The sequence below is a fragment of the Microtus oregoni genome, unplaced genomic scaffold (genome assembly GCF_018167655.1).
Source record: "Microtus oregoni isolate MIOR12 unplaced genomic scaffold, Mior012 000003F_ref0000135, whole genome shotgun sequence".
NCBI lineage: Eukaryota > Metazoa > Chordata > Mammalia > Rodentia > Cricetidae > Microtus > Microtus oregoni.
The window spans coordinates 66969985-66997883 of NW_024543062.1; the positions used below are offsets into that span (position 1 = coordinate 66969985).

The window sequence follows — 27899 nt, forward strand, 5'->3', positions numbered from 1 at the left end:
TGAGCTCACCAGTGTTCTAGGGCAGCTGGTCAGCAAACCCAGTGGCTCTGTCTGTCTTTGGCCACTACCCCACCACTGGCATCGAGTTCTCAGTCTGCAACTATTCCTCATGGCCGCTCTTCCATTGCCTGTGCACCGCCTGGGGAGGGATTGGCGTGCATTTGCCCCGGAATGCTACTCCCTTGCTCGTCTATTCTCCAAGACTCAAAGTCCTCTGCCGTGTCTTTCTCTTCCTTGCGGAGGTCTCATTGCCTGGGGTTGTGTGTCAAAGCGGAAGGAGTTTTTGTTTGTTTGTTTTGTTTTTTTCGTCGTCAGTATCTTTTTCTCTTAGCTTTTTGACTGCTAGGGTAAGGCCCACTTGCACTGTGGAGAGTGCTCTTTTTATGTAAAGTCAAGTTACTGTGGCTGTTTCCCACATCTGCCAAATACCTTCCCAGAAACACTCAGACCAGCATTTCAGTAACTGGGTGCTGACATGAAAACCTAACTAACACAGTAGGGTCACTGGGGTTGAGGGGAGCTCTGAGACTTGAGGTTTCAGTGGAAGGAGGTGGGGTCAAGTTAATATCCAAGGATTCAAAGACTGTGGCCCTGGAGTGACAGTCACAGAACCCTAGGAGAAGGACTCCCAAACTTAGTGAAAACTGCGAGTCTCTGTGGCTGTAGAGAAACAGGTGCCCCCCCCCCCCAGGCTTTCCTCTCTACCCCCACCCCAGGCTTCGCCCTCCACCCTCACCCCAAGCATGTCCAGCTTCACTGCTCTGAGATGGGGCTGTCTCCAGGGACCTTCTCTGGCGACGGAGCCTGGTGCCAGGTCATGCTCCCTGTTCTCCTGTAGCTTCCATTGTCCCGGGCCCTCCGAATCTGTTTGTTTCCTCAGAGAGAAGGTTGTGTTGTTTTTATCTGGTTTTCTAAGTCGCTTGTCATCTGTTGCCAGCTGTGGCATGTGATTGAAAGAGGAAATGGCTCTCAGGAGTGTGGGAGCCAATGGCTGTGAGCAGGGACTGCCCACCTGTGGGAAAACAAGTTAAAACTCGCTAGCTTTCTGTGGTGGCAGAAATGTATTTATACTTTGAGAGCACAGACTTGCTTGGAAGGAGCAAAGAGCGGCCCTGTAATTAAAAACAAAGCGAAACTATCACACATAACTACCAGTAGAGAATTAGAAAGTTGACTCCCCCTGTGTGGTTTGGAGCCAGTTTCCTGTCTTTTGGCTTCAGGTTTCTCCGCTGTAAAGTGGGGTAAGGCTCCGGAGTGTTTAATACGAGGCGAAATTAACTGGCCAACTAATCAGTTGGAGGAAGATGACTTACTAGACAAATGGGAGTTGTTATGGTTTACAGTATTTTTAGTATTGTTATTATTTACACATAATATGAATGTAATTTCCAAGTCTAATATGGCATTAACAAGCGAGACCAGTACACTCAGGACAGTTCTAGGTCTGTTCACCCTGAAGGTTGCTTATCGTTGAGTTGAATGTCTGCTTTGCTGATCAGATGGTTTATTTAGACTTTCTTGGGTAGCCATTTTTGGAACCATGGGTTAAAGTTCAGGTTAGCCCAGCTTTTGCCCGGAGGATCACACTGGTTTCTGACTGAGCCTGGGCCTAGCTGTTCCAAGGTGTTCCTGTCTGCTGCAGGTTGTCTGAGGCATCTTAGCCACTTGCCTACAGTTCATTTTCTTCTCACCTTTGCTTAGTAGTAGCTCTCCAACCTCAGCCTCTCAAATACTGGGGTCACCCACTGGCTTCTAAGCTAATTTCTAAACATTTTCTTTCTAAAACCATAGTGTGCCAATGTTAGGAATAGTTTTTAATGAGGGAAATACATTCACATCTGTTAAGTATGGACACTCATCAAATTTGCATTTGATATTGTTGTAGACACAGGGCATTTCTGCTTATACAAGGGTCATGGTTATACACACCAACAAATTATGAACAAGGAGTCAGTGGGACAGTGAAAATATGGAGCAAAGGACACTTTCTCCATATCTATTCAATACAGTACTTGAAGTTCTAGCTAGAGCAATAAGACAACAAAAGGAGATCAAGGGGATAAAGTAAAAAAAAAAACAGCAAAACTCTCACTATTTGCTGATGATATGATAGTATATATAAGTACCCCAAAAATTCTATCAAGGAACTCCTAGAACTCATAATCACCTTCAGTAATGTAGCAGGATATAAGATTAACTATAAAAAAATCACTCACCCTCCTTTATACAGATGATAAACAGGCTGAGAAAGAAATCAGAGGAATATTGTAATGGTCTGTCCTGTCTCTTTAAGAGACAAGCCCCTCCCATTCTTCACCCATCCACTGAGGCAAGCAGATTTTCCTTCTGCTTCCAGCCTGAGCCCTTCCCTTTCCATCTCTCTCCCAAAAAGGCAGCTTCTGCCTCTCCCTTCTCCCCTTCCCCCACCTCTCTGGTTTTCTTTCTCTCTCTCTTTGCTCTTCCCCCTTCTCCCCTTTCCCCCTTTCCTTTTCCCCTCCATAACCCACTAAATAAATACCCACTTTCTCTACATGGCATGCCTAATAGGTTTCTATCTCTCACCCACTGCAGCTCCTTGTGGGATTGGATACCCTGCCAATGTCTCTCACCCTACAAGTTTCCCTGCCTGGAATCTGTGGGCCTCTTGGGGAATGGTGGTGCCATTTTATTTGTACTATAACATTGGTGGTTGTGACTTGGCAAGGCTCTCCATGTTCCCTCCTGCCCATGGACGGGCCAACTGAGGACATGTGGAACTGGGCTCAGGAACCAGGTTTCTTTACAACAGCTCTACATTGTATCTGCCTAGATGCCTACCTCTGTGCACACCAATAGCTTCGGTGGTGAGTTTTCCCCTTACAGCCCCCAACCACAGCCTCCATGGGTACTCAAAGGAATGAGATCTGGCAGATGGATGTATTCCACTTTACAGAATTTGGAAAATTAAAATATGTACACCACACCATTGACACTTATTCAGGTTTTCAATGAGCAACTGCCTTGAGCTCAAAAAAGGCTGATTCAGTAATCACACATTTATTAGAAGTTATAGCCATCATGGGTATAGCTGCACAAATAAAGACAGACAATGGTCCAGCATATGTGTCTAAGAAAATGAAACAGTTTTTTTGATTATCATAATATAAAGCATATTAGAGGTATACCAAACAATTATACAGGTCAGGCACTTATAGAAAGATAAAATCAAACTATAAAGAATATGCTAAACAAACAGAAAGGGATGGAAAATACCCCCCAGAAATAGATTGCATAATGCTTTATTAACCTTGAATTTTCTTATACTGATAATGAGAAAGGAACAACAGCAGCAGAAAGACATTGGATAATAGAAATTTTTTCTTTTAACAACATGCTTGGATTTAGAGAAGGACAGCCATTGTCCAACTCCAAAGTCAGCTCTTATTTTTAAGTAGAGATGTATATGTGTCCAAATAATCAAATTTTACCATGCAGATAATACAACATCATAAGACAGATTTCTCTTTGCTTGTTGATTCTTTCTGGATAGCTGTCTTTTTATCTTTAGGTATTTAGATGTCCACGGTCTTTCCACTCTTTGAAGATGAATATTTTCCTACAAAGACAAGAACAGAACCCTGACCCAATCCTTGTGAGTTTTTTTTTTTTTTTTTTTTTTTTTTTTACCACCTGTATGATTGTCACCTCTGTGGATGAGCCATCATTTCTCTTTCTCAAGCGGTTTCTCTTTTTCAAAACAAATCTTTATCAATTTGATAGTATCCATAGCTTTTCTTCTCCTGTGGAGACAAGAGAGTAACCCCTTCCCCAATGTAGCACATCTCCTGGTTTTCATTGTAAGGTCAGCACATCTTTGAAATATAATGGCATTCCGTTTCTCCTTGTAGAATTCAATGCCGGACTTGCTAATGCCACAGCCCTGTGAGATTAACTGACCCTTCTTTCCTTGCCCATGCCCGCGTGACTCCAAAGAACTGTCAACCAGCACACGAAGGCTTTAATGAGTGGTGTGGCCCTCCTTCTACTATATTAGTGCTCTTTGCCCACCCATTTTCACTTTTAGAGAGATTGTGCCACTTTGAATGGATAAAATACATTTTAAGTTGAAGGCTATTTAAGTCACTAGCCCAAATCCCAAACTTGTAGCTAAAGCCAAACATCAGCCAAACTGTTTCTGTGAAAGCTAGCTAGAAGACGGTCTTCACATCAGCATTGGTCTTTTGACGGTGGGCATGGATGAAGCTCCAAGGTTAGTGTGAAGTGTGTCATGAACATCACCAAACCTTTATAAACCAGGAATTTGGAATATGTGCTATAGTTGTCAATGCCTACTCTCAATCAAACCAGCTCTTCCTAGATCAGGAGCCTCTGAGGACAAGAAACTAGCACATATGTTGCGTACAGAGGCCTATCTGTAGAATATGAAATATAGATACACTTCCTGTCAACTACAGAAACCCAGACACACCTGGGAAGGGGGCATCTCGATGGAGAGACTGCATCTATCAGATTAGCCTGTGGCGTGTTTTCTTGATTACTAACCGATCCAACCTGAACGCTGTGGGTGGATCTATCCCTGAACAGGTGGGCCCGAACATTTGAGAAAGGTAGCCGAGTAAGCCCTGAACAGAACAAGCCTGTAAGCAGCGTCTCTCCACTATTTCTGCCGTGGCTTTGCCGGACGATGGGCTGTGGAAGGTAAGAAGAAATAAACCCTTTCCTCGCCCAGTTGCTTTGCGTCATGGTGTTTATCACACCCACAGAAAGCCAGTTAGAGCACACACTGAGGTGAATCTATAAGCAATTTCTTTCTTTGGCACGGGGGGTTGGGGGAGGAGTATTCAAGACAGAATTTCCCTGTGCAGCCTTGGCTGTCCTCAGCTTTAATCTGTAGACCAGGCTGGCGTTGAACTCACCAAGATCCGCCTGCCTCTACCTCCCGAATGCTGGGATTAAAGGCGTTCACTGGGCACAATTCTTTATTAAATGTTGTTAATCATGGGTGAAATACTTGAGGAAATATGTCTGCCATGGCCCAAGGATTCAGGCAGGGCTCTGGGAAATGAACATGAAGACCTGTGACCGTGAAGGCAGCACTTTGGCTGCAAAGACTGGTGTATTTTTTTTTTTTTAAGTGCTTCTCTTTTAATGAAACAGATCCAAAAGATGTACAGTTGTGCAGTTCACAAGCATGGAAAAACAAACAAACAGAAGGACAGAGTTCCAACAGAAGAAGCTAACCCAAGACCAGGCTGGACTTGCCACCAGGGGGGTTTCTCCTGGATGGAGCTGGGGCCGGAGCCACTGGGCTGGGCACAGGAGCAGCAGGCACGGACTTCTCTTCAATCTGCCCCAGGTTGGCTTGGAAGTCTGTGTCCATGTTTTCATGCATATCACCTTCTCCCTTGAGGTCTAAGAAGTCTCCAGAACTCGCTTCAGAGGGGTTACTTCTCTGCGCTCCAGGTGACTCAGAATCTTCCCTGCCACCAATAGTAGACTTGGCACCTGCTGACTTTGTCCAAGATGGAGGGTTTTCTTCAGGTGTCCCAAAAATGCTAGAAGCCATCTTGTTCTTCCTCACAGGCTGTTCTGATGGCTCATCAAAGCCTAGTGAAAAATTGGATCCACCACCTGGAGGCCGCAAAACCCGGGAGCTGTTCCTGCTGTTGGGGTCCACACCCTTGAAGGTAGTGGTAGTGGTCATGGCGCCAAGGGGCGAGGTAGGCTGGCACAGGGAGAACCACAATAGCCACCAGCCATGCTCCACGAGCCTCTGCCCTGGTGTATTTTTCTTTTAGTTGCTCTCAAGTAGAATCCATTTGCAATGCTACCAAGAAGCATGGTTTTCTGGGATGATACATAAAGCGTTACATAATAGTGCTATGTCCCCTTTGCCCAAGAAAGTTGGGGGGGGGATGGGGGAGGGGACCATTGCCCTCATGAAGTCAGCCAACCTTTAAGTACCAGGGACTAAGAGCTTGTGAGCCCCTGCCCCTAGTTGAGGAGCTATTGCTGACTGATGGCTTCTGGGGGAGGGGCAGTCAGTTTTCCTTAAAGAGTGACCCCCAGTAGGTTGACCATGCTGAGGCTTCCATATGAAGGAAGTCGGGACGAAAACACAAGCAGGGCAGGAACCTGGAGGCAGGAGCTGATACACAGGCCTTGGAGGAGTGCTGGTTTGCTCTCTATGGCTTGCTCAGCCTGCTTTCTTTCCTTTTTTTTTTTTAATCTTTTTTTCTTTATTTTACATTCCAACTACAGTTCTTCCTCCCAAACCTCCTCCTGCCCCCATCTCCTTCCCTCCAGCCCATCCCCCACCCACTCCTCCCAATGGGTAGGGACTCCCATGGGGAATCAGCAAAGTCTGGTATACTAAGTTGGGTCAGAACCAAGCCCTCCCGCTGAATTAGGGCTGAGCATGGCACCCCATCATAGGGAATGGGCTCCAACAAGCTAGCTCATGCACCAGGGATAGATCCTGGTCCTACTGGGCCCCTCAGATAGTCCAAGCTTCACCACTGTCTCCCACATGTGGAGGGTCTGGTTCAGTCCCATGGAGGCTCCACAGCTGTTGGTCATGAGTTTCCACGAGCTTGGTTCAGCTGTCACTGTAGATTTCCCCATCATGATCTTGACCTGCCTTGCTCATCTATTCCCTCCTCCCTCTCTTGGATTGGATTCCCGGAGCTCAGCCTGATGCTTGATTGTGGAACTCTGCATCTGGTTCCATCATTTACAGGATGAAGGCTCTATGATGATAGTTGGGGTGTCCACCCATCTGTGGAAGGCCAGTTCAGGCAGGGATGATACCACCCACGATGGGCTGGCCCCTCCCACATCAATCACTAATTAAGAAGATGCTGTACAGGCTTGTGTACACCTCAATCTTACAACATTTTTTAAATTGAGGTTCCCTCCTCTCTCATATGACTTTAGCTTATGTCAAGTTGACATAATACTATCCAGCATAATATATATATATATACATATATATTATATGTGTGTGTATGCATATATGTAGTTACAGGTGGTTGCTAACTATCTGACAAAAGTGCCAAGAACTGAACCAAGGTCCTTGGAAAGAGCAGTAAGCACTCTTAATTGCTGAGTCAGCTTCTTAAATTGTGTGTGTGTGTGTTCAGCCTGCATGCAGGTTTGCAAGTGTGGGAGCTGCAGGTTCAAAGTTGACATGGTATATATTTATTGATCATTCTCCACTTTATTGAGGCTGGGTCTTTAGCTAAGCCTGGAGCTCACTAATTTTTACTAGTCTAGTTAGCCAACTTTCCCCAGGGATCCCCTATGTCTTCCTCCCGCATATTAGATTAATAGATTTTAACGTGGTTCTGGGACTCTAAATGCCAATCCACACAGCAAGTGCTGTATCGACTGACCCATCTCCTATTGTGGGAGATGAGTTAAAGATGTGTTACATCCCTTCATGCTGTGGAATATCTGTTTAATGAGGCAAAGATGTGTTGCATTCTTTTATGTTGCATTTGTTTAACTCTGTGAAACTGTGGTACTTTGCCTGCCTAAAACACCTATTGGTCTAATACAGAGCTGAATGGCCAATAGCTAAGCAGGAGAAAAGATAGGCAGGGCTGGCAGGCAGAGAGAATAAATAGAAGGATAAAAGAAGAGAGAGAAGTGAAAAAAGGAGGAGAGGATAACATTAGGGTCTAGCCACCCAGCTACACTACCAGCAATGAAGTAAGAAAGGAAGGAAGGTATACAGAATAGAGAAAGATAAAAGCTCAGAGGCAAGAAGGAGATAGGATAATTTAAGAAAAGAAGGCTATAAACAAGCCAAGCTAAGACTGGTCATTCATAAGAAAGAGTAAGTCTCCAAGTATTTATTTGGGAGCTAGGTATAGGCCCCCAAAGAGCAAAGAGTAAGAGTTAAAAAAAAAAAATCTCCCCAGACACACATTACTTCTTTTTAAAAGCATGATCCATCACTAAACCTGGAACTCGCCCCTTTGGCAAGGTTGCTGAGCCAGCGAGCTTCAGGGACCTGTTTAACCTCTGGCCTCCAGTGCCGGAGGCCCATGCTGACACGCCTGGCTTTTAAGCAGTTGCTGGGAGTCCCAGTTCAGGTCCTCGTGGATGGAAAGCATTGTTTTCACTGTGCTAGCTTCCTTGTTCTTCCTGAAAGCACAGCAGGTCATTCGCTCTCTCACTCGCTCGCAAGTTAGTGGGCCGTGGGAAGGGAAGGAAAGATTGCCGCCCCTGGTCAGCAGGGCCAGGACTAGAACCACCGCTGCCTTTACTACTCACCACAGAAAGACAAAACACCACTTTCTTGTGCCCAAGAGGAGATACAGTCTGAAGCTGCCCAAGCACAGACATCAAGGAGATTCAGCAACCGGGAAACAACCAAGATGGCAGCTGGTTTGCCGACACAGACACCTGACTTGAGCACTTCCCATCACTGCCCATCCTTGTGAGCTCCTCGTGTCTCTGGGCGTGTTAGAAGATACACAGCTGATGGATGTGCCCCTGTGTTGGCAAACTCCCTGCCACCCTCTTTCCCCACCATGCCAGTGACGTCATGGACCACCCCCGCCCCCAGCACTGATGGGGTGATTTTCCATTTGCAGCTATTGAGAAATACCTAGTGGAGAGATACAGGCCTTTCTTTTGTTCTGGGAGTCCAGGAGCAAACAGATGACTTGCAGAGAGTGTTTTCTGATTACAAAATAAGCAGGCTTTGGGGCTTCTCGTTCCCACGCATTTGTGTTCAGGCGTGAGCGTGTGTTAAATATGTACAGTCCTGCCTTTCCTTGAGTACACAGCAGCTCTCGTGCCAGGTTCCCTCTGGTGTCTTTGTGTCTGTGATGAGGCTTTGCCACATAGCAGACTATATTTGGGGAGGTTTTCTGCAGCGCTGGGAAAACAGGAAATTGCCATCTTTGGGGATGGTGAATCAAAGTGGAGATGGAAAACCCCGTCTTGGGACACTTACAAGACCACTCACCCGAGTTCCTGTTGCACCTGGCAAGAGCAAGCATGGTTGGTCTGTCTGGGAGGCTTCAGTGGGTATACACACATGTGTGTGTACATAGGCATGCTTTAATACACACCTAGGAAGTGCACTGTGGGAATGTTGCAAAATGTTCTTATATACATCAAGATGGTTACAGCCTATGCCTCTACGTGATGCAGTCTTATGGGACCACCATTGTATATTGTCTCATCTCTCAGCAGCTGTTATCCAGACTTTTCTGCCTGTGGAAATGTTATCCATATTTAAATACTGCCCCTTCTATGAAATCTTTTTTGACTGGTAACAGTTTTGACACAAACCTGCATTCCAGCGTTTGAACCAACCAGCTTCTTTGAGTTCCCTTTACATTAGAGTGTGGTGGTGGTTACTGTTGATCTCAGTACTTGGGGTGGCCCAAGGTAGGCATGTCACTTTGAGTTAGAGGCTAGCCTGGTCTACATAGCAAGTTCCAGGATAGTCAAGGATATATAGTGAGACCTTGTCTTAGAAACAATCCACCCACCCCAGAACATAAACAAAAGCCAATGCAAAACATCAAAGGGAAATCAGCAGACACTGGTGCGTGTAGGGAAACACACAAGGGTGTGTGTGTGTAGTAAAACACACAGGGGTGCCTGTAGGGAAACACACAAGGGTGTGTGTGTATAGTAAAACACACAGGGGTGCCTGTAGGGAAACACACAATGGCATATGTGTGTGTAGTAAAACACATAGGGGTGCCTTTAGGGAAACACACAGGGGTACCTGTAGGGAAACACACAAGGATGTGTGTGTGTGTGTGTGTGTGTGTGTATAGTAAAACACACCCCTGGGGTGCATGCAAGGAAACACACAAGGGTGTGTGTGTGTGTGTGTGTGTGTGTGTGTGTGTGGGGAAACACACGGGGTGCATATAGGGAAACACACGGGGTGCTTATAGGGAAACACAGGGGTGCCTGTTGGGAAACACACGGGGTGCTTATAGGGAAACACACGGGGTGCCTGTTGGGAAACACACAGGGGTGCGTGTAGTGAGACGCACATGGTGTGCGTGTTTCACACAGTGAAGCGTACCTAAAGTAATTAAGTTTTCTGCCCTTTGCTTCTGGAATGTCCCAGCTGAGGTTGATTAAGTGGAGACTGGTCCCCAGGTGTCAGGTGATGAGAAAGGAGAGGGAGAAGTTATTGCCTCTGTCATGTACTGTTTCCTATATTCTATGCTAACCCAGAATGAAGGGTGTGACTCCCGGCTAGAAGCCTGGGCTGTGTGTTCTGATGAGGTCTGTTTGTCTCCCACCCTGCGCACCCCACCCAGTGTGTGGCCAACTGTGTGACCTTTACTGGGGAAGGCAGTTCCTAATACACCAGGGAAATGTGCTGTCGGGTCTGTGCTGTGGCTGGAGTTGTGCTCACCTTGGAGGGGTGCTGTGAGAATTACAGAGGTGATGGGATGAAATGAGGGCCCAGCCCTTGTTAAGCACCCACACCGCTTTGTTTCTGAGTGGCAACAGGTATGAATGGGGCAGGCACCGACCCTGTGTTGAGCTTCTGATAAAGAACTGGGTGGCCCCCTCCAACCCCCCAACTTTAAGATGTCTTTGAGTGAGATGGAGCGAAGAAGTAAGCATTGATTGTACACTTCACAGGAAGCCTGGCTGGAATCCAGGCCACACAATGGCCACAGAGATATCTGATACTCAATAAAAAGACCACAATGTGGGAACACAGGGGAAATAAAACCCGCTATGGCAACACTTGGAGGCACCGCACGTGTTCCCACCTTATTTATAGAAGCGCTTTCCCCTCTGTGGCACACATTTCCTCATTGGCCTAATGTATTTTGCAGGCAAAAGCTTTGGAACAGAAACTTTTATCAGGGAGTGCTTTGCTGACTGCCAGTGGCGGAGGGAGGTGAGCAGCGATGACATGTATGTAACCTGTGCTCTCTTCATAAGCACGGCTTCTCATCTGCATGTTCCCCAATACTGCATGCGTAGAGGACATTCTCAAATGAGTCTGTAGGCAAATAAATGGGAAGCCACTGATCAAAGTGAGGTAGGAGACAGTTGGTGTCGCTCTTAAGTAATCAGGATTCAAGTTTGGGGAAAAGATGGCCATTTCCAACTGATGTGGTACAAAGGTTCCTGGCTCTGTATCCTCATTGTGTAAGACTCAAAGGCTGTGTTGCACACATTCGCAAACACACTCCAGTTTTATATGTTATCTTGTAACTTCAGGGATCGAACACAGGGATCTGCACAGATGAGCCAAGCGCTCTACCACTGTACAAGGCTGTTTCAGACAGCTATGGTTAGAACTCTGCCCATTGGAGTTCTTGTTGAGAAATGTTTTGTTTTGTTTTGATTTTGATGGCATGGATTTTAAAAAAGCCTACCTGCCACCATTGCTTCCTTTCAGCCCTAAAGAAAACTCTCATGGGGGCTGGAGAGATGGCTCAGTGGTTAAGAGCACTGACTGTTCTTCCAGAGGACCCGGGTTCAATTCCCAGCGCCCACATGGCAGCTCACAACTGTATGAAGATCCAGTTGCAGGGGATCTGACACCTTCACACCAATGCACATAAAATAAAGTTAAATAAACTGTAAAAATATTTAAAAAAAAAAGAAAGAAAACTCTCATGGGTGTCCACACTGGGGCCCTGGAGGGAACGGGTTTGTCTCTTCTGCAGGAAAAGGGTTCACTCCTCCCCTTTGCTCCCACTCCTTGCCGCAGCGCCACCGCCCTCCTCACATGGGCATAGCGGTAACAAGGGAAAGGAGAGTCTTCAGGAGCCAGCATTGAGTGGGGGAAAGGGTTTTGGTGGACCAGGGACAATTTGCCACTGTACACTGCTCCCTGTTTAGCGTCTTGCTTAAAATGAGATCCAGTTTTCACCTGTTATCTTCGGTGTATGTTCAGTGTATTTCCTCAGTGAGGACACCACTTGGAACAGTCTACATAGATACTCAGCCATAGCTTAAGTGAGAAATACAAGTCAGCAAACTGATTTTCCCTCAGAGGTGTTTTTAGGAATTGGTGGACTTCAGTGGCACAGGAGGAGGGTGCTGTCTTTCGTTAGATGGGAGCTATGAGGAAGGGCTGGGAGAGTCAGGATCATGATTCATAAATCATGGGCATGTCTGTGATGTGTGTGTGAGTATGTGCATGCATGCACACACGTGTGAGGGGGTATATTCTTGAATGCTTGACTGTGTGTGTGTGTATGAGGGTGCATTTATGCATGCTTTTGTGTGTATGAAAGGGGTGCATTCACGCATGCACGTGTGTGTTGCTTGCATGTGTGTGCATGTGTGTGTATGAGAGTGCATGCATGCTTTTGTATATATGAGGGGGTGCATTTATGCATGCTGCGTGTGTGTGGTGTTTGCATGCATGTGTATGTATAAGGGAGGTACATTCATGCACATGAGTTAACCTGGGGTATCTTTTTCATTTTCCACCATCTCTTTTGAGACTGAATCTCTTTCACTGAACCTGAAGCTCATCATTGCAGCTGGATAGGTTGGCTGGTTAGTCTTCAGGATCCACTTATCCCGCGCCCATCGGTGCTGGGGCTCTAGGTGCCAATTACCATGCCCAGCTTTCACGTGGGTATGGGGGGGGGGTCCAAACTCAGCTCTTCATGCTTGAGTAGATATTTTTGATCCTCTCAGACTAGGTGTGAGGAGAGAGCCATAAGTGTGTGTAGTGTCTGCACTACAGGACTGTATGTAAGCTGGGAACTAAACTGGAGACTTAAAAACACACACACACACACACACACACAGACAGAGACATGAGGACACGGGTCATCCTTGATACAAGAGTGCCAAGTTTATTATGCTCCAGGGAAGCTTATATAGGGATCCTTAAATGATAGCCACGCCTCAGCTCTCGGAATCTTTCAGCTGCAGGCCTCACCAGAACCCACTCCCCTGCCATCAGGGTCTCGTGCTCAGAGCAGCTTCAGGCACAGGTGCTTTGCTCAGTTCACTCCAGCAGGAAAAGGGTCTGAGGCAGGCAAAGAAAGTCAAGGAGTCAGAGATCTGAAGCCCCCAACAATCTCTCACTACACAGCAGAAATCGGGAAAGTGGGTTTTGCTTACAGTGCTGGGGATTCAATCGAGGGCATCATAAGTACCAGGCAAGTCCTCCATCACTGGACGCCATCTCTAACTCCATGGGGAAGGGTTTTGAAAGCTTAAGTACTTTTCAAAGAGTAGACACATTGTCTTTTCCAGCATGCTAACCGTTGCCTGTATGTGGGGTTGAATCGGTCTGACCTGTCTCATAGGCATTTGTGGGGTTGAATCAGTCCGACATGTCTCATAGGCTGTGATTTCTCTTCTACATCATAAGTATTGAAATGAGCGTCGCAAATTCATGAGCTGGTTCTCAACTCTCGGGGTAACACCATTCTAGCAAACTTGAAAGGCTCAAGCAGATTGTCCCTGGAATGTGGGTGTGGGGAGAAGGTTCTTCTGAAAGTTTTGGCTAAGCTATTTGTCTGGCCTTATTGGGCACTGTTGAATTTGGGGAGTCAAGTGTCAACTCTCCACAGAGTCATATCCTCAGCGCTGTTGCCCAGCCTGGCCTTGAGCGGAGCAGTTTCTGGAAGATCTTGGCTTCCAGTACAGGTGGCCTAAGTTTTGGATCACCTTGATTATTAGCATTTTTTTGTTTCATCTTTGCATTGTGATATGATCTTTCAAGACAGGTTTCTCCTCTCTGGGGCCACACAGGATAATTCTAGTCCTTCTCACAATTCCTTCTTCAAGTGGCAGGCTCCTTTGTGTAAACAGAATGCTATTTGCACTGCCTAGTTCTTTGGACTAGTGTGCAGGTGTGTGATGGTTAGTGTTTTTGAAGTTTCTTTTTTTCCCCCCAAGACAGGGTTTCTCTGTGTAACCGCTGTCCTGGAACTAGCTCTTGTAAACCAGGCTGGCCTTGAACTCACAAAGATCCGCCTACCTCTGCCCTCCACCCCCAAGTGCTGGGATTAGAGGCACATGCCACCCCTGCCCAGCCGTGATGGCTAGTTTTAATTGTCAGTTTGACAGAATCTAGAATCTCTGGGAAGAGTATTTCTATTTCAGTGAGGGATGCCTGAGCAAGGTGGACCTGTGGGCATGCCTGTGGAGGTTTGCCACGACTGTCTTCATTGATGGGGGGAGCCTGCTCTGAAAATGGGCAGCGATATTCCCTGGGTTTTGGCCCTTGACTAAGTAAGAGTATTCAGTTAAGCGACATGCGTGCGTGCGTGCATTTGTTTCTCAGCTCTCTGTAGATGGAATGTAGTGGGGTCAGCGGCTTCAAGTCCTTGACTCCCCTGCGTGATGGTTTCTCCCATAAGTCATGTTTTCATTATCACAGCAATAAAATTGGAACTAGGACATGGTTGTGTCTCCTACAATGAAATAATTCTCAGCAGGGACCTTTAATCCCAGCACTAGGGAGGTGGAGGCAGGTGGATCTCTGAGAGTTCAAGGCCAACCTCGTCTACAAGAGCTAGTTCCAGGACAGGCTCCAAAACTACAGAGAAACACTGTCTTGAAACCCCCCCGCCCCAAAAAAAAAAGAAAAGAAAAAATAACTAATTCTCTCTTGGAGAGAGGGAGGAAGGCAGTTTGAAACTTACAAACTTACAGGACATAAGTTCAGAAAATGATAAACCCTCCTTCCCAATGCAGCTCAGTAGAGCTGACTGCTAGTTAGCCAGGGGCTCCAAGGGTGCACTTTTTAGAGTGGATCGTCTCGCAAACTAAGATGGACTTACAAGTTGATGTCGCTACCTATGAGCCGCCTGCGCTCCTGTAACCCTAGTGAGCCCACTTGCCTGCCACTAAGGCAGAATTGTTTCTTTGGTTTGTTTATTCATATCTTCCCAGGAAAAGCCATGCAGTTACGTTAACATCAGTTAACAACGGGAGTGAATTGCCCTTGTGATACTAGGTTTGGGGCACGTGAGCATCTTGGATGGGCACCAGTATTGTTCTATCCTAAGATGCGCACAGTCCTATGTGAAGCCAATGAAGACTGCTGAAGTTGGGCTCTTGGATGCCTCCTAAAGATCTCTGTGTGGGCTAAAATCTTGATCCTCGGGGTAATGGGAATTTTAGGAAGTGGGGCCTTGTGGGAGCTTCCCAGGTGACAGAAGAGAACTGTGAGCCCCCGGCTTCTTCCTATCTTGGTTTTGTTCTTGGCCTCGATGGAACAGTTGTCTCATCAAGTGCTTCTGCCATGGGGTACCATTTCTCTACAGGTGAGAAACAATGGGCTCATTATGACAGGCTGAAATCTATAAAGGTCTGAGCCACCCACTCCCTCAGTGAAAAACCACCCCTATTATTATTATTATTATTATTATTATTATTTTTTGAGACAGGATTTCTCTGTGTAGCTTTGGTGCCTGTCCTGGAACTAGCTCTTATAGACCCGGCTGGCCTCAAACTCAGTGATTTGCCTACCTCTCTGCCTCCCAAGTACGGGGATTAAAGACTTGCATCACCACCGCCCAGCCTTTTTTTTTGTTAGTTATTGCTGGTATTTTAAGTTTTAGAAAACTAGACCAAGGATAAATGTGGTCTGTGGGTCAGGGAGCTTTCATTTTTTGTGTGTGGAAATTATAGGATGGATCTATCAATGTCTGCACTGAGCCAGAGGCAATATCAAGTCACTGCGCTTGCCCTGATGGTCCTGTTTATGTTTTACTTTTTCGGGGAGGGCAGGGGTCAGATAAAGGAAACAAGCGTGAGACTAGGACCTGTTTCACAGAGGTGTGTGTCTCAGGAAAGTTGCACCGGATGGGGGCAGGGGTCTGTGTCTGGTGAACAGCATACTAGGGAACAGAAGCAGGAAAGGGCAGCCTGCGCAAGCTGGGGCTGGGGCTGGGGCTAGGTGGGGCTGGAAAGGCTAGACTCAGAGGCAGGGAGTGGTAAGGGAAGGTTGTATTGGAATGAACCTATAGGGCTGGCTGTTGTATGGAGTGAGGTTGGAACTGGATGGACAAACAGCAGGCATCTAACTGGGAATCTGCCAAATAATTTAAGGCCAGAAATGCCAAGGGTCTGATCTGCTGTTGGGGAGGCCAGATGTGGACCGATCTGAGGGAAGCAGGGAAAGGAATGGGCGGGTGGGTTTTAGATTTTGAGGCCTTGTGGGAACAAGGGCACTGAAGGAGCAAAGGGGACTTTCGGGGAGAAACCTGGCAGGGCTTCAGTCCCTGGTGCAGAAGTGCAGGGAAGTTGTAGCCTGGCCATAGCAAATTGAGCTGGTCTTAAACCTCAGAGGGATGTCCCAGACCAAAGAGGATGGGGGGATGGCACTGGCTTATCCTCGAGTGGTTGTCTTTCAAGTTGATGTGCTAAGACAACTAAGTAGCTGTCTATACCTTGTTTAGCGATGCAGCCTTGGCTATTTTTGACTAATAGGGTCTTAGCTGTATGTAGCTGGGAGCTCAAGCTGGGAGTGGCCAAAGCTCCTGATGCAGCCTCAGATCTGAGGATGGGGACAGGTAGAGCCCAATTCTCTGCATCCTACTGGGTTCTTGATAGTTAAGCTTCAAACCCAGCAATTAGTGCTGATCCTAACGCCCCCTCTGCCACCTTCCCTTTTTTAGCAACTAACATGGAAGGCACTTCTTCAAACAAAACCACAAGCATAGCCCGACACCACTCACCACGTTATTAATTCCCAACTTAACAGAAAGCAAATGCTTACGTGGGCCAGTTAGACCTCTCCGAGAGTATTTATTCTGAGTGACTAAACTAGACACTTCCTGTTCAGCGGTGAGGAAAATTGCTGTGTTATCCCAGGGAAATGTCAAGATCACTAAGTGTTGGCGCTTTCTGACCCGGGTTCTGGGGAACAAAGTCTCCACATGGTTCTCATAAAAATATACATCAGAAATGGCTTCAAACTGAATGTCAAACTTAGTTAAAGGTACAAACCCCCTCAAAGTTAGTTTGAATGTCCAACAGAACAACCAAATGCACACCAGCATGAGGATTTCCCACCCCTTCGGGTGCACTGGGCTGCAGTGGACTTAGCAACTTGGGGTGTGTTATTCTAAGGATAGAAGTTGGGCCCCCTTGGCTCTGTCAGAATGACCTCTGCCAGCTGCCAATAGACTCTGGAGAAACTCTCCTGCTTTGAAAAAAAAAAAAAACATTTAAAACACCCGATGTTCTCACCTCAGCTGATCTGGGTTATAACCCGGCTACACATATAAAAACGGCGTAAGTCAGTTCAATTAAACATGAAGATATGTTTGCATTTTTTTGTGACATGCCAAGAATCATTTAGTTCCCCCTCCCCCCCGGGGGGGGGAGTTGACAGGGGAGATGGGATTTGTAGAGCAGTTTAGTTACTTAAAAATATCAGTTTCATGATGTGTAATCACACATGTGGATGCATCCGACTGGTAATTTTCTGAGCATCCTATGTCAGAATGCCTGGACCAAGGCATCCTTCCAGCCTCAGCGGGTGGAGGATGCAGAGGGAGCGGTGGAAAAGGGAGGCTGGCCTTTGATGTTTTATAATGAAGTGGTTCGTGACTCTTGTTGTACTTTATAGCGCATGTTTTATTTCCAAAATGAACTTTTGTAGTTGTTTGAGTTGGCTTTCGATCTCCAAAAGCTGGGTAGTACTGAAGGAAGCCTATTTAACATTTTTTAGACATTTTATTTTTAAACCGAGGGACTAAAAGCTCTTAGGGCTCTGGGCTGAGGGTAGTGGCCTGTTTACATGTATATGTGATGTGCATGCCTGTGTTTGCATATGAAGGCCTGAGGTCGCCTTGGGCTTCTTTTTTCAGTTTTGCTAGCTATCCTGTCTTGTGAACCCTATCTCCACCCTGCTAGCTGGGGTTACAGATAGGGTGCCTCATCTACCTTTAACTGGGTTCTGGGCCTTGAACTTTGGTCCTCATATTTGTACAAGTACTTTAGCATGGAGCTATGCCTCCAGCCCCGGATCTGAGTTGATGCATACGGATGCCCGATTTTCTCTATTACTTTTGCCTTTTGACGCCTAGTATCTTTGCTAAGAGAGACATTGGCAAAAGCTGTCTGAGTGCTCCTTGAGTCTGATCACCTCTATTCAGCCTGCTCCTACTGGACAGGAGTATTCTGCCGAAGTCCTGACTTCCCTAACGAAGCCATGGATTCCAGCACTGCTAACTACAAAATGAAACACCACCTTGCTCTAGTCCTCCTCTGGCCAATGTATTGGTTTGTTCAAAGGGCTTTGAAATGAAGCTGTTCTGAGGATCTGAATTGTAAAGGCACTTAGGAAAGTTATTAGGACACTATTTGGTAGACAAAGTTAGATTGAGAATTTTGTGCCAACAGTCTCACTATGATGCACGGATTGAATGTTCTGTGTCATCTGCAGACATCCGAAGCCTTACACACAAAGTATTCTTGTGAAAGACTTTGGATTCCATTCTTGGACACCTTGACTACTAGATGCTTTCATATCCAACACAAGGACCACATAAAGGATTTTTAAAAGTTACCAGTTGGGCATATCAATATTTATTGAAATACTAAAAACAAAATCCATATTGAGAAATTCCTGGCAAGAACTGACATGACAATATGTATTTCACTGATACAGTAAGCACACGGCAACGAGAAACCGACTTCACACTCTGAACACGGCATGAACTCAAGTCCAAGGCAGCTGCGGGAGAGCCCTAATCCAAAGATTCAGACATTACAGACTTGTCTGCCGAGACCAACGACGGGAAACCCAGCTCAGCTGAAAACCTTCCCAGGTGAGTCCGTCTTCAGTAAGACTAACTGATAAGGCAGTTGGCTACCTTACAAACCAGCTACCAACTGCCATCAGACCACTGGCCAGCTCTGAAAGGGCCATGGATGCTGGGCAGCACTACCTGCTTCACTGCTTCTGCCCTCAGCATGGACGTGACCGTTGTGGCCTTTTAACCACTCTCAGGGTAAAAGCCACTAGAGCGGCGTTTGACATCTTTAGGCTTAATGTTCAGTGGGGAGTACAATGCATTTAAAATAAGGACACATGGATTTTTTTTTCAATGTTACAAACCCTCCAAATAACCATCCTCCTAGCCTCTGCCCACATAGAGACGGGCTAGAGCTCTCTCCTCAACCACTGACATCACCATTCCTTCCCCGTGTGCCTTTATCCAACTTGGTTTTTGGTTGGGAGGCACAGCCATGCTTCTCTTGGATTTCATGCTTTGGATCTGAGCTCTAATGAATGATTCCATCCTTCTTTGAACCATGAAGATAACACTGAGAGTCAATGCCCAGCACAGCTAATGTGCATCCCTCATGGATATTAGAGGTGATTAATAAGTATAATAAAATAATAATCTTTGTACACACGGAAGTAATAACTAATGTCTTTGGTATACAACTTACAATGTTTGGAAAGGAAAACCAGGTAAGACTCTGTCTTGATAAAATGACTTCAAAATAAGGAAAAGCTACAAGTCATGAGATTTACAATGGCTATTAAATAAACTACAGAAAGATGATGGGAATTTCCAGACATGTGATCAAGTGGATGGTTTTAATCATCAAGACCCTTCTCTACCACTGAACTGTGTTCCACTAACTTGAAGACATGCTATAGTAAACACGTATTTGGTTTCTTCAGTCTTGGCTCTATCTTATACAAAGGGGAACCCAAGGAACAATAAATTAGCATAATTTTCTACAGTTGAAACTATGATATACAATATAAATAAACTGTTCCAGAGCCAGAAACATTTGTGAAAAAAAAAAAAAGAACAGGGAGATACTTTTTTTTTTTTTTACAGTTTCTACAAGTGATTGTGCTGCTGATCTCGGCAAATTAAAGACGAAATGAGAGTCCCCTTCTTGATTTTAGTGTCTCACGACATACAGTGATTTAGTCCTGTGAAAAATAACTACTAACCAGAGAAATAACACTAAAGAAATGACCGCTTTTGCTTTCTTGTAATAGCAGAGTCACCCCCAAACTCCCCCCCAGGACCTAAAGAATGTAAACACTATATTTCTTTTGACTTTAAAGTAGTAATACTTTATTTTCAACACATGTTCGTCCCCATCTGCAGAGCTCCCTTTTGGGACCAGGAAGTAAGGCAAGGCTTCCATACCTGTGGCCATCGCGTGTTAATACTGACAGCATTGGTTGGAGAGAGTTTGCCACCTCTGCCCTCCAGCAGTTTTGTTCTACAGCAGACTTTGGTCTATGACTTAGGCCGGTACCACGCTCTTCCATTGCCCTTCGCAGGAGATGTGAATGACTTCACTGTCTTTCCAGGCCGTGAGATTCACTGCTTTTGCACCCCAAGTTTAGGGGGTGCTTTACCAACCAACCTTGAGTCAGCTGCCTTCACAGCTCAATCTACTTTCATTTGGAATTGCTTAACGTGCTTGACTTTTCGGTGCCTTTAGACTGTGACTATTTGACATCCCAGCCAAGGATGTTTAGTGTTTTATTTTTTTAAGTGAACTACAAACCCTGATGACTACACAGACGGATGTGTACTAAGAAGCCTCTTGGGCAAAAACTTATGAAACCCAACCATGCCAAAGCTCTATTTCAGCAAAAATAGCAGAAATAAGATCTAGCTTGCTTGTTGGGAGTATTTGCTTAAATTTGTTTGATTTCCTTTAATATTAAACTAATGCTTATATAGAAGAGAGAGACTGCCTGCTTTAGTTAAATTACGAACACACGACAAAACAACTTCAGAACATTTAAAATGGCAAGCTGACATATTTATACACTGCTCTTATTAGTTGCTGGCAGGTCTAAGACAGACACGCAGAACTCAGGGTTTAGTGGAGCTACTACTGGGTGTGGCTGAACGAAGTCCTTAGGATAGCTTCCGAGCTCACAGGTCAGAAGGTGTGGGGCCTTCTGGGAGGAGGGGGGGCTGCCAAGGCACAGCCCGTGTATTCTTTGAGAGTTGTTCGGCTTCACCATGGAGGAATTCTGGACACGTCCAATTAATAATACCGGCCAACTGCTGAATTTTTTAACAGATCAGTTTAAATATACAAGGAATGTTCTGTCCGTTTCTATTGTGATGTGGTATTGGACTCTGTGAGTTCAATCCACCCCGTGACAATGTCTTTCTTATGAATCCTCGGGGGACGGGAAGCCTTTCATTCACAGTTTGCAGTACGAATACCCTGATAGATCATTTTTTTGCTATTAAGTATTTGATTATTAAGCTTTTTAAATCTCAGTGTCTTTAAACCAAGTTTGTAATTTGCATTGCTTGGAGCAGTTCAGAGTATTATGCTTTCTTCTTCCTCCTCCTCTCTCCCTCCAGTCTCTGTATTAATCTCTGTGTTCCAAGAGCAAGCTTCCAGGGGTGGTGACTTAGGCTCTTTTTGCATGCAGCATCTCAATGAGCAGGTTATTGTAGGGGACATCCCCGTTCAGGTGCTTGTAGTAGAGGTACTCTTCAGCCTGCATGCTGATTGCCCGGATTTCCGGCAGCCGAAGAAGGAGCTGTCCGAATTTCTCCGTCTGCTGTGGGTAGTTGCAAATCGTGTAGTCTAGCAGAGCCGCATTCACCTGTTCCTGGACACTTTCCACCAGCTGGAAGTTCTCGAGATTCTTGACGTCTGCATTTAAAAAAAAAGAGGCAAGATTTCAACGACGTGTTTTTGGTTTTTTTTTTTTTCCCTTTTAGATTCCCATTTACTAAAGCCATGTTCAGTTCATGGTTGCCTTGTTCTCTTGCTGTAAAGTGTGCTTTCCACACTGCCGAGCAGTCAGGAAGCCCTGCTCAGCACACTTTCTGGGCAAGGGCTCGCAAGAGAACTTTGCAAGCTGGTCTGGTTGAAATTTTGCATATACCTCAAATCAATTAGACACCAATGGATTTTGAGCAAGGTCAACTCTTCTCATATCTTACAAAAGGAAAGACTCGAGGATTCTTAAAGTAGAGGGATCATAATATATTGCCAGCAAATGAGTCCCTAGAGAAAGACCTATCTTAAACCAGTATATTACACAATTCATATAATACAGTATTAATTTTTCTGACCCAAGGTGAAATCTGTGTCCAGGGTGTGATGTAGTTAATTCTAATAAAAAGTGACAGGGTTCTTGTTTCTGTTTGACATTTTCTAAATGATTCTGAAAGCCTTTGACTTGTCTAGCCTATGCTAATGAACCATCTGGTACACTCCAGTGACTGCCAACTGAAGATTCGCTACTGGGAACTCTCTCAAATATATATCTCAGTGACTAATGATCTTTATCAAATGAAAGCCTTGTCCTGTAGGCAGAGTACAAGCCAGGATGCCTGGTGCCCTTTAACCTGAATGCAGTTTCATAAGGCTGACTCTTCATTTTATTTTTTCTTCTGGTCCTGGGTCACGGGTATGAAGAAGTTGGACACAGGCAATTCATCCTGCCCAACTCTGGGTGATCATCCATTTTTAAAACATCTGCGCTGGAGGTCCTTCCACATATTGTTTAAGGAAGAGACACGGTATCACATACAAATGCACACAGATGATCGACGTGGGAAAGATGGAATGTCGGCATTTCACTTCTAGAGTTTATTTATGTTCCCTGGATAACTTTTTTTTACGAAGTGTGTATAGAAGCTGCTGGAAAAAATATACAGATGTGCACGTGTTTACTCTGTGTGAGGAACATATATAAACAGACACAGCCATCCTTGCCCTTTTTTTCTCTAATTGGAGAAAAATAAACAAGATTCTGAAGTAAACCAAATACTACGTATGAGCAAAATGAGTAAAAGGTTAAATGTGCTAGATGAAAGGTCACTGTTACCATAGTAACTCACAACCAATATGTTAGGCGTCGTTAAATTAGCCTGTGCTATGCCTGGGTTCCGCTTACCCGTCTCTCGATGAGTCTGCAATAAGGTCACCTTACGTGTACCACTGCACTGTGTCCGGGTGGATCTGCGTGTTTATATTTGAACCGCGACTCTGTACCAACTAGCAGCTTCTCTATCACCAAGTCTCTGGTCCCCATTCAGACCAGCGAGGAATCGACAAGAAGTAGATACGTAATATGGAGCTGGTGACCAAAATCCTAGCTCAAAGTGAGAGAGATGGGGGTATAAAAATACCTGAGTGGGACAACCAGGCACGTGCTACACCGAAGCTTTGTACCATTTGTGGCGCCTGGCACTTGGCACATACGGCAGTTTACAGCCAACCAAATACTTACAACTTAAAGTGAAATATTTTTAAAGTGGGTTCAAGTTACTTAGAAATATTTAGAAATATGGCTATGATCTAGAGTTGTGTGTGGTTCAAAAATTACCAAGTGTAAACGATCAGAAATCCCTTCAACATGTTCTGCTTCAGTAGGAAAGAGAACTCCACCTGAAGCTACGTTAGGGTGATTTAAAGCGAACTACGCATCAATTCACATGTCGGTGAAAGATGCGAACGAGGCAGAAAGGCTAGAACCGTCGGAGACCAGCAGGAGGATGGAGGAATTTGAGCACTATGAAATAGAAGATAAGAGGAGTTTTTTTGGGGGGGGGGGGAAGTTGTCTTTGAAACAAGTATGAAACAGATTATTTGTATACCACTATTCTAAACTGAGCACTGAAAAATTCCAGATTATCATTTATTGCTAACTTCTGAGGAGAATACTGGTCCAAATTGGTACTTTCTCCGAAAAATTCAAAACATTTCCAGCTTTTATAGGAGGAAAGCACATAGGTTTCACCAATTTTGACCAAATACACCCCCTCCAATTATCAGGGTTGGACACACATGACTAAATTATCTCCGTAAGTTACTTCAATGATTTTAGCATTAACTATATAATAAAATGTATGCTATTAATTGTCCCCAAAGACTATGCAGGGGGCAGAGATCCTTATACTTAAACTGTAAGATTTTTTTTTTAAAAAGAAAAGGAAAGCCAGGCATGGTGGCACACACGTGTAATCTCAGCACAGAAGCAGCAGTAGCAGGAGGCCTGAATTCCATGCCAGCCTGGAGCACACAGCCAGAACCCGAGAGGGAGAGAAAGGAAAAACGAAGGCAATGCTGATGAGCTGGCTCCCTTTTGCTGGCAAGCAGTGGCTGGATCGTTGTGCTCTTGTCTGCCTCTCAGCTGCCTCCGTCTAATAAACTGTCCATCTCTCTCCAGAGACAACAAGCTGCTGGGGAGAGGACCAAGCATTGGTCGAGGGAGCCTCAGAAAATACACTAATTACTAATCCTTGACATTGCTGCTGCATTTTCATGACAACTGTGGAATGGCTAGTTTGCATTCCTTTTCAACTAGAAACTAATTTTTTGAAAAAAAAATTTATATATACAATAGATTTTTCTTTAAAAAAAAAAACTGCAGTAAAGTATTTTAAAGGTCATAATATTGACGAGTCAAATCACACTGTGGTTAAGTTTGCAGTCCACATAGCAAGACTTGCTCTACGAGCTTTCCCAATGAGAGTTTCAGTTCCTTGGTTGAATTCATGCTTGCAGTCCCATGGGAATTGCAGCTCCTCCTGTGTCTATTGAATCTCTGGGACTGACAAATAAACCTTGGTTTTTCCACCCAATCTAAATGGGCCATAGAGAAGAGCTCACAAGGACCTAAACACAAGAGATTAGGTAAATACCAAAATATCGGTGAAAATACCTCCTCCCAGGAGACCTGGAATTTTCTGATATGGTTTGTATATATTTTTCCTCTTTAGGAAAGGATTCAAAAACTCGAGTGTACCCCTCCAATAACCACTGAATTAGTTTTTTTTTTTTAAAACCTAAGTTCATCTCCTTTCATGAACATTTAAAAGTGCAATTTAAATCGGCAAGAGCTGAGACAGGCAGCAGTGCCCTCAGTATCCAGTTGTGACACATCTGGATTCCAGCAGCCCCAGCTGGAGGAAGAGTGACGCCCGCCAGAACTCCCACTAGCTCTGGGGCGTTTCACACCTGATCTAGACAGCTTGCATTTGGCACTCTGCACTCCTTGGAATTTCCCTAACCTTCATTCTCAGACGATCTAAAACCCACTAGTTGTTGATTGCGGATTCAGTGTTGGAGAATGTATGCAGACGGGCGGAGGCACCCCAACCCCTTCTTACAGCCTTTAACGTGTGATGACTGGCCAGAGCATTCGGAGATTCCCTCAAGTATCCATTGCTTCTCTGTTCCGCTTTATGCACTCAGGGACTAATTACCAACTTTTCCTATGAAGCACACTACGCTAAGCCCACAGTGGGGTGCTCTGGTTTTCTTTCTCATCCTTATTGAGAAGTAAACCCTTAGGCCTTCTGGAATATATTACTGCGCAGACTTCTCTGTCATCTGCAGGATTTGGCTCTCTCTGAAGATGAACCTTGGCCTCCCTGGTCACTGTCACGGGAAAGCCAGCAACCTTGCTATTGCACACACTTTCAGAGATGGGCCTTTTGCTGAGCAAGGGGCCTGGCGGGGACCAGGACTAAGAGTCTTTTCCTGACACACAGTCCTTTATAAAACAGAACCAAGGGAAAGACGGACTGTTTTTCCTTGAAGCTTTTGGAGAGAATGACGGGATATAAATATATAGGCACTGTCACGTGGTTTGCCTGCAGAAAGCCTTTTCCTTTGATACGAAGAACTTTCCATGGGAAGTTTTAAAAGTATTTTAAGTGGATATATTTGAATAATTTGTATAAATTTATAAGTTTTGGAAGTTGGAGAGAAAGCTAATTCTTGTATTAACAAAATTTACTCAGGGAAAGAAGGGTTGGGGTGACGGCCAGAAATACAAAGGCAGACTAGATCCAGCGGAGAGGTTAGGCTGGTAGTCTAGAGCCTTGACAGGGGACGTGGAGCTGAAAATGCTGGTATCAGTGCGAAGGTTTGGAAAGGCTGGGTGGGCTCTGCTGAGCGACTACTTACCAAGAACTTATGAGAAGATGAGATACACATGATGACAACCAGACTTGGAGATATTCAGTGGGGTTTCCAAGATGTCAGGAAGACAGGTTAACACTTATCAGGCACTAATCAATGTGCCTAGTTATTTCCTTAAAAAATAAATCTCAGCCGGGCGGTGGTGGCGCACGCCTTTAATCCCAGCACTCGGGAGGCAGAGGCAGGCGGATCTCTGTGAGTTCGAGACCAGCCTGGTCTATAAGAGCTAGTTCCAGGACAGGCTCCAAAACCACAGAGAAACCCTGTCTCGAAAAACTATAAAAAAAAAATCAATCAATCAATCAATCAATCTATCTCATGGAGAGGATATCCATATTCCCATTGACATGTGTGTATAAATGAAGTGGAAAGGGCCATGGGCCAAACTCCATGCTCAGAGGACAACTTTGTGAAGTTGATTCTTTCCTTCCACTTTTATATGGGTTCTGTGGATTGAATTCCTATCACCGGCCAAGTGTCTTTACTTGCTAAGCCATCTCACCAAGCCAATACTTTCATTTTTTAAAACAAAAAGCTCAAGGCTCAGTGATCCAGTCAGGAAAGCAGATCCCCCATTTATGAGCAGGTATGGCTCACCCCATCAGCCCTCGAGTCCATACCACAGGACTTCCCTTCAGCGGGGCCAGAACCTCAGTCTTGCGGGTTTCTAATCTGCAGACAGGGCCATCCTGGCTCAGCAGGTAGTTGAGCTTCGAAAGTGTTGAAGCATGCTTCTCACGGACTATTAGCATCCATGCAGCTATGGCTCCTGATGACTCAGAATTTACCATCTTAAATGCCACAGATCATTGTGAATGGAACCACAGTTGTGACTGACGACAGTCTAGCATTGAGGGTGCCTTCAGAGACACGGGGCATCTCTGAACAAGGCCTACCTCACCTTTCCATCTGGGCTGTGAGGGTGCCAAGAAGTTCCTGCGTCCTTGACTTTTTCACATGCAGGTTTCAGGAAAAAAAAAGTCTCAATGACCAAGAAAGTTTTTTAAGACCATTTGATCCCATGGTCCAAATTGAGTTCAACAAAAACCAATGACAATGGTGGCATAATGTCATCTTCATAACCGGCCCCATTAACAAGCACTCAACTCCTCAGAGCCAGCTTGCTCACGTGCAAAACAGGGAGTAACTCCCCAAGTTAAACAGTCCTTCCTAAGTGAGCATTGCTTTGCTGTCCAGATGACATGTGGAGATTGGGTTTGCTTCCAGCAGGTGGCTATGGTCTTTCTCACCATCAGTACACCTGACCATTTTTCCTATGGCTTACTTTTCATAAAAGAAATCTCTAGTGGTTCATTTTCCAAAATTACTCAAGGAGTACTTGAGGCTTCATTCCATTCTCACAAGGGACTAAAGAGATTCAGAAGTTAAGAGCATTGGCTGCTGCTCTTCCAGGGGTCCTGCGTTCAATTCCCAGCAACCACATGGTCCCTCACAACTGTAGCTTGGGATCCGATGGCTCTTTTTTGTTGTGCAGGCATACACGCAGGCAAAGTACCCATATGTACAAAATACAGAAATAAATCTTAATTTTCAGGTAGCCACGTTCATTCCCCTGTCCCTTTAGGTTCGAGTCTCAGTGGCCACAAACATACATGGTGTTTTACATTGTATGTGACATGCTAGGACACAGCACAAGGAACACTGACGCATGGAGAATGCTACCTGCAAACATGTTTTCCCTCTGTTTTACAACGTTGGTGAGGTGGCTCAGAGGGTAAAGGGCCTGTTGCATGGGGTGGCTTGAATGAGAAGTGTCTCTCACAGGCTCAGGGATGTGAATACTTACTTGGCTTCTGGTTGCTGGTACTGTTTGGGGAAGTAGAGGTAAGGTGCAGCTTTGCTGGAGGAAGTGTATCACTAGGGGTGGGCTTTGAGAGTTTATGAAAATCAATCCATTCTAGTTCACTTTTTCTGCTTTCAGTGTTTGGAGTTGGAACGTGACCTCTCTGTTTCCTGCTCATGCTGCCACGCCCCCCCTATGATGATAC

The 27899-nt window shown here is 45.3% G+C and overlaps 2 protein-coding genes across 6 annotated transcripts in view; both read right to left on the reverse strand.

The window, feature by feature from the left end:
* Window positions 1-5132: 5132 nt before the first annotated feature.
* LOC121446512 (jupiter microtubule associated homolog 1-like) lies at window positions 5133-5728 on the reverse strand. Its single transcript, XM_041649179.1, has one exon. It carries the CDS (start codon window positions 5702-5704, stop codon window positions 5237-5239), a length of 468 nt encoding a protein of 155 aa, XP_041505113.1. The 5' UTR covers window positions 5705-5728; the 3' UTR covers window positions 5133-5236.
* A 12774-nt stretch (window positions 5729-18502) lies between these two features.
* Window positions 18503-27899, reverse strand: part of Nr5a2 (nuclear receptor subfamily 5 group A member 2) — a 129573-nt gene continuing 120176 nt past the window's right edge. For all 5 annotated transcript variants that reach the window (XM_041648436.1, XM_041648438.1, XM_041648437.1 and 2 more), the window contains one exon: window positions 18503-21603. In XM_041648436.1, the coding sequence (XP_041504370.1) occupies window positions 21356-21603 (248 nt within the window). In that variant the 3' untranslated portion in view covers window positions 18503-21355. The remainder of the gene's footprint in view (window positions 21604-27899) is intronic.

Bases quoted from the DNA above. Each gene is read 5' to 3' on its own strand.
- LOC121446512 (XM_041649179.1), bottom strand. From the start codon at position 5,704: ATGACCACTACCACTACCTTCAAGGGTGTGGACCCCAACAGCAGGAAC.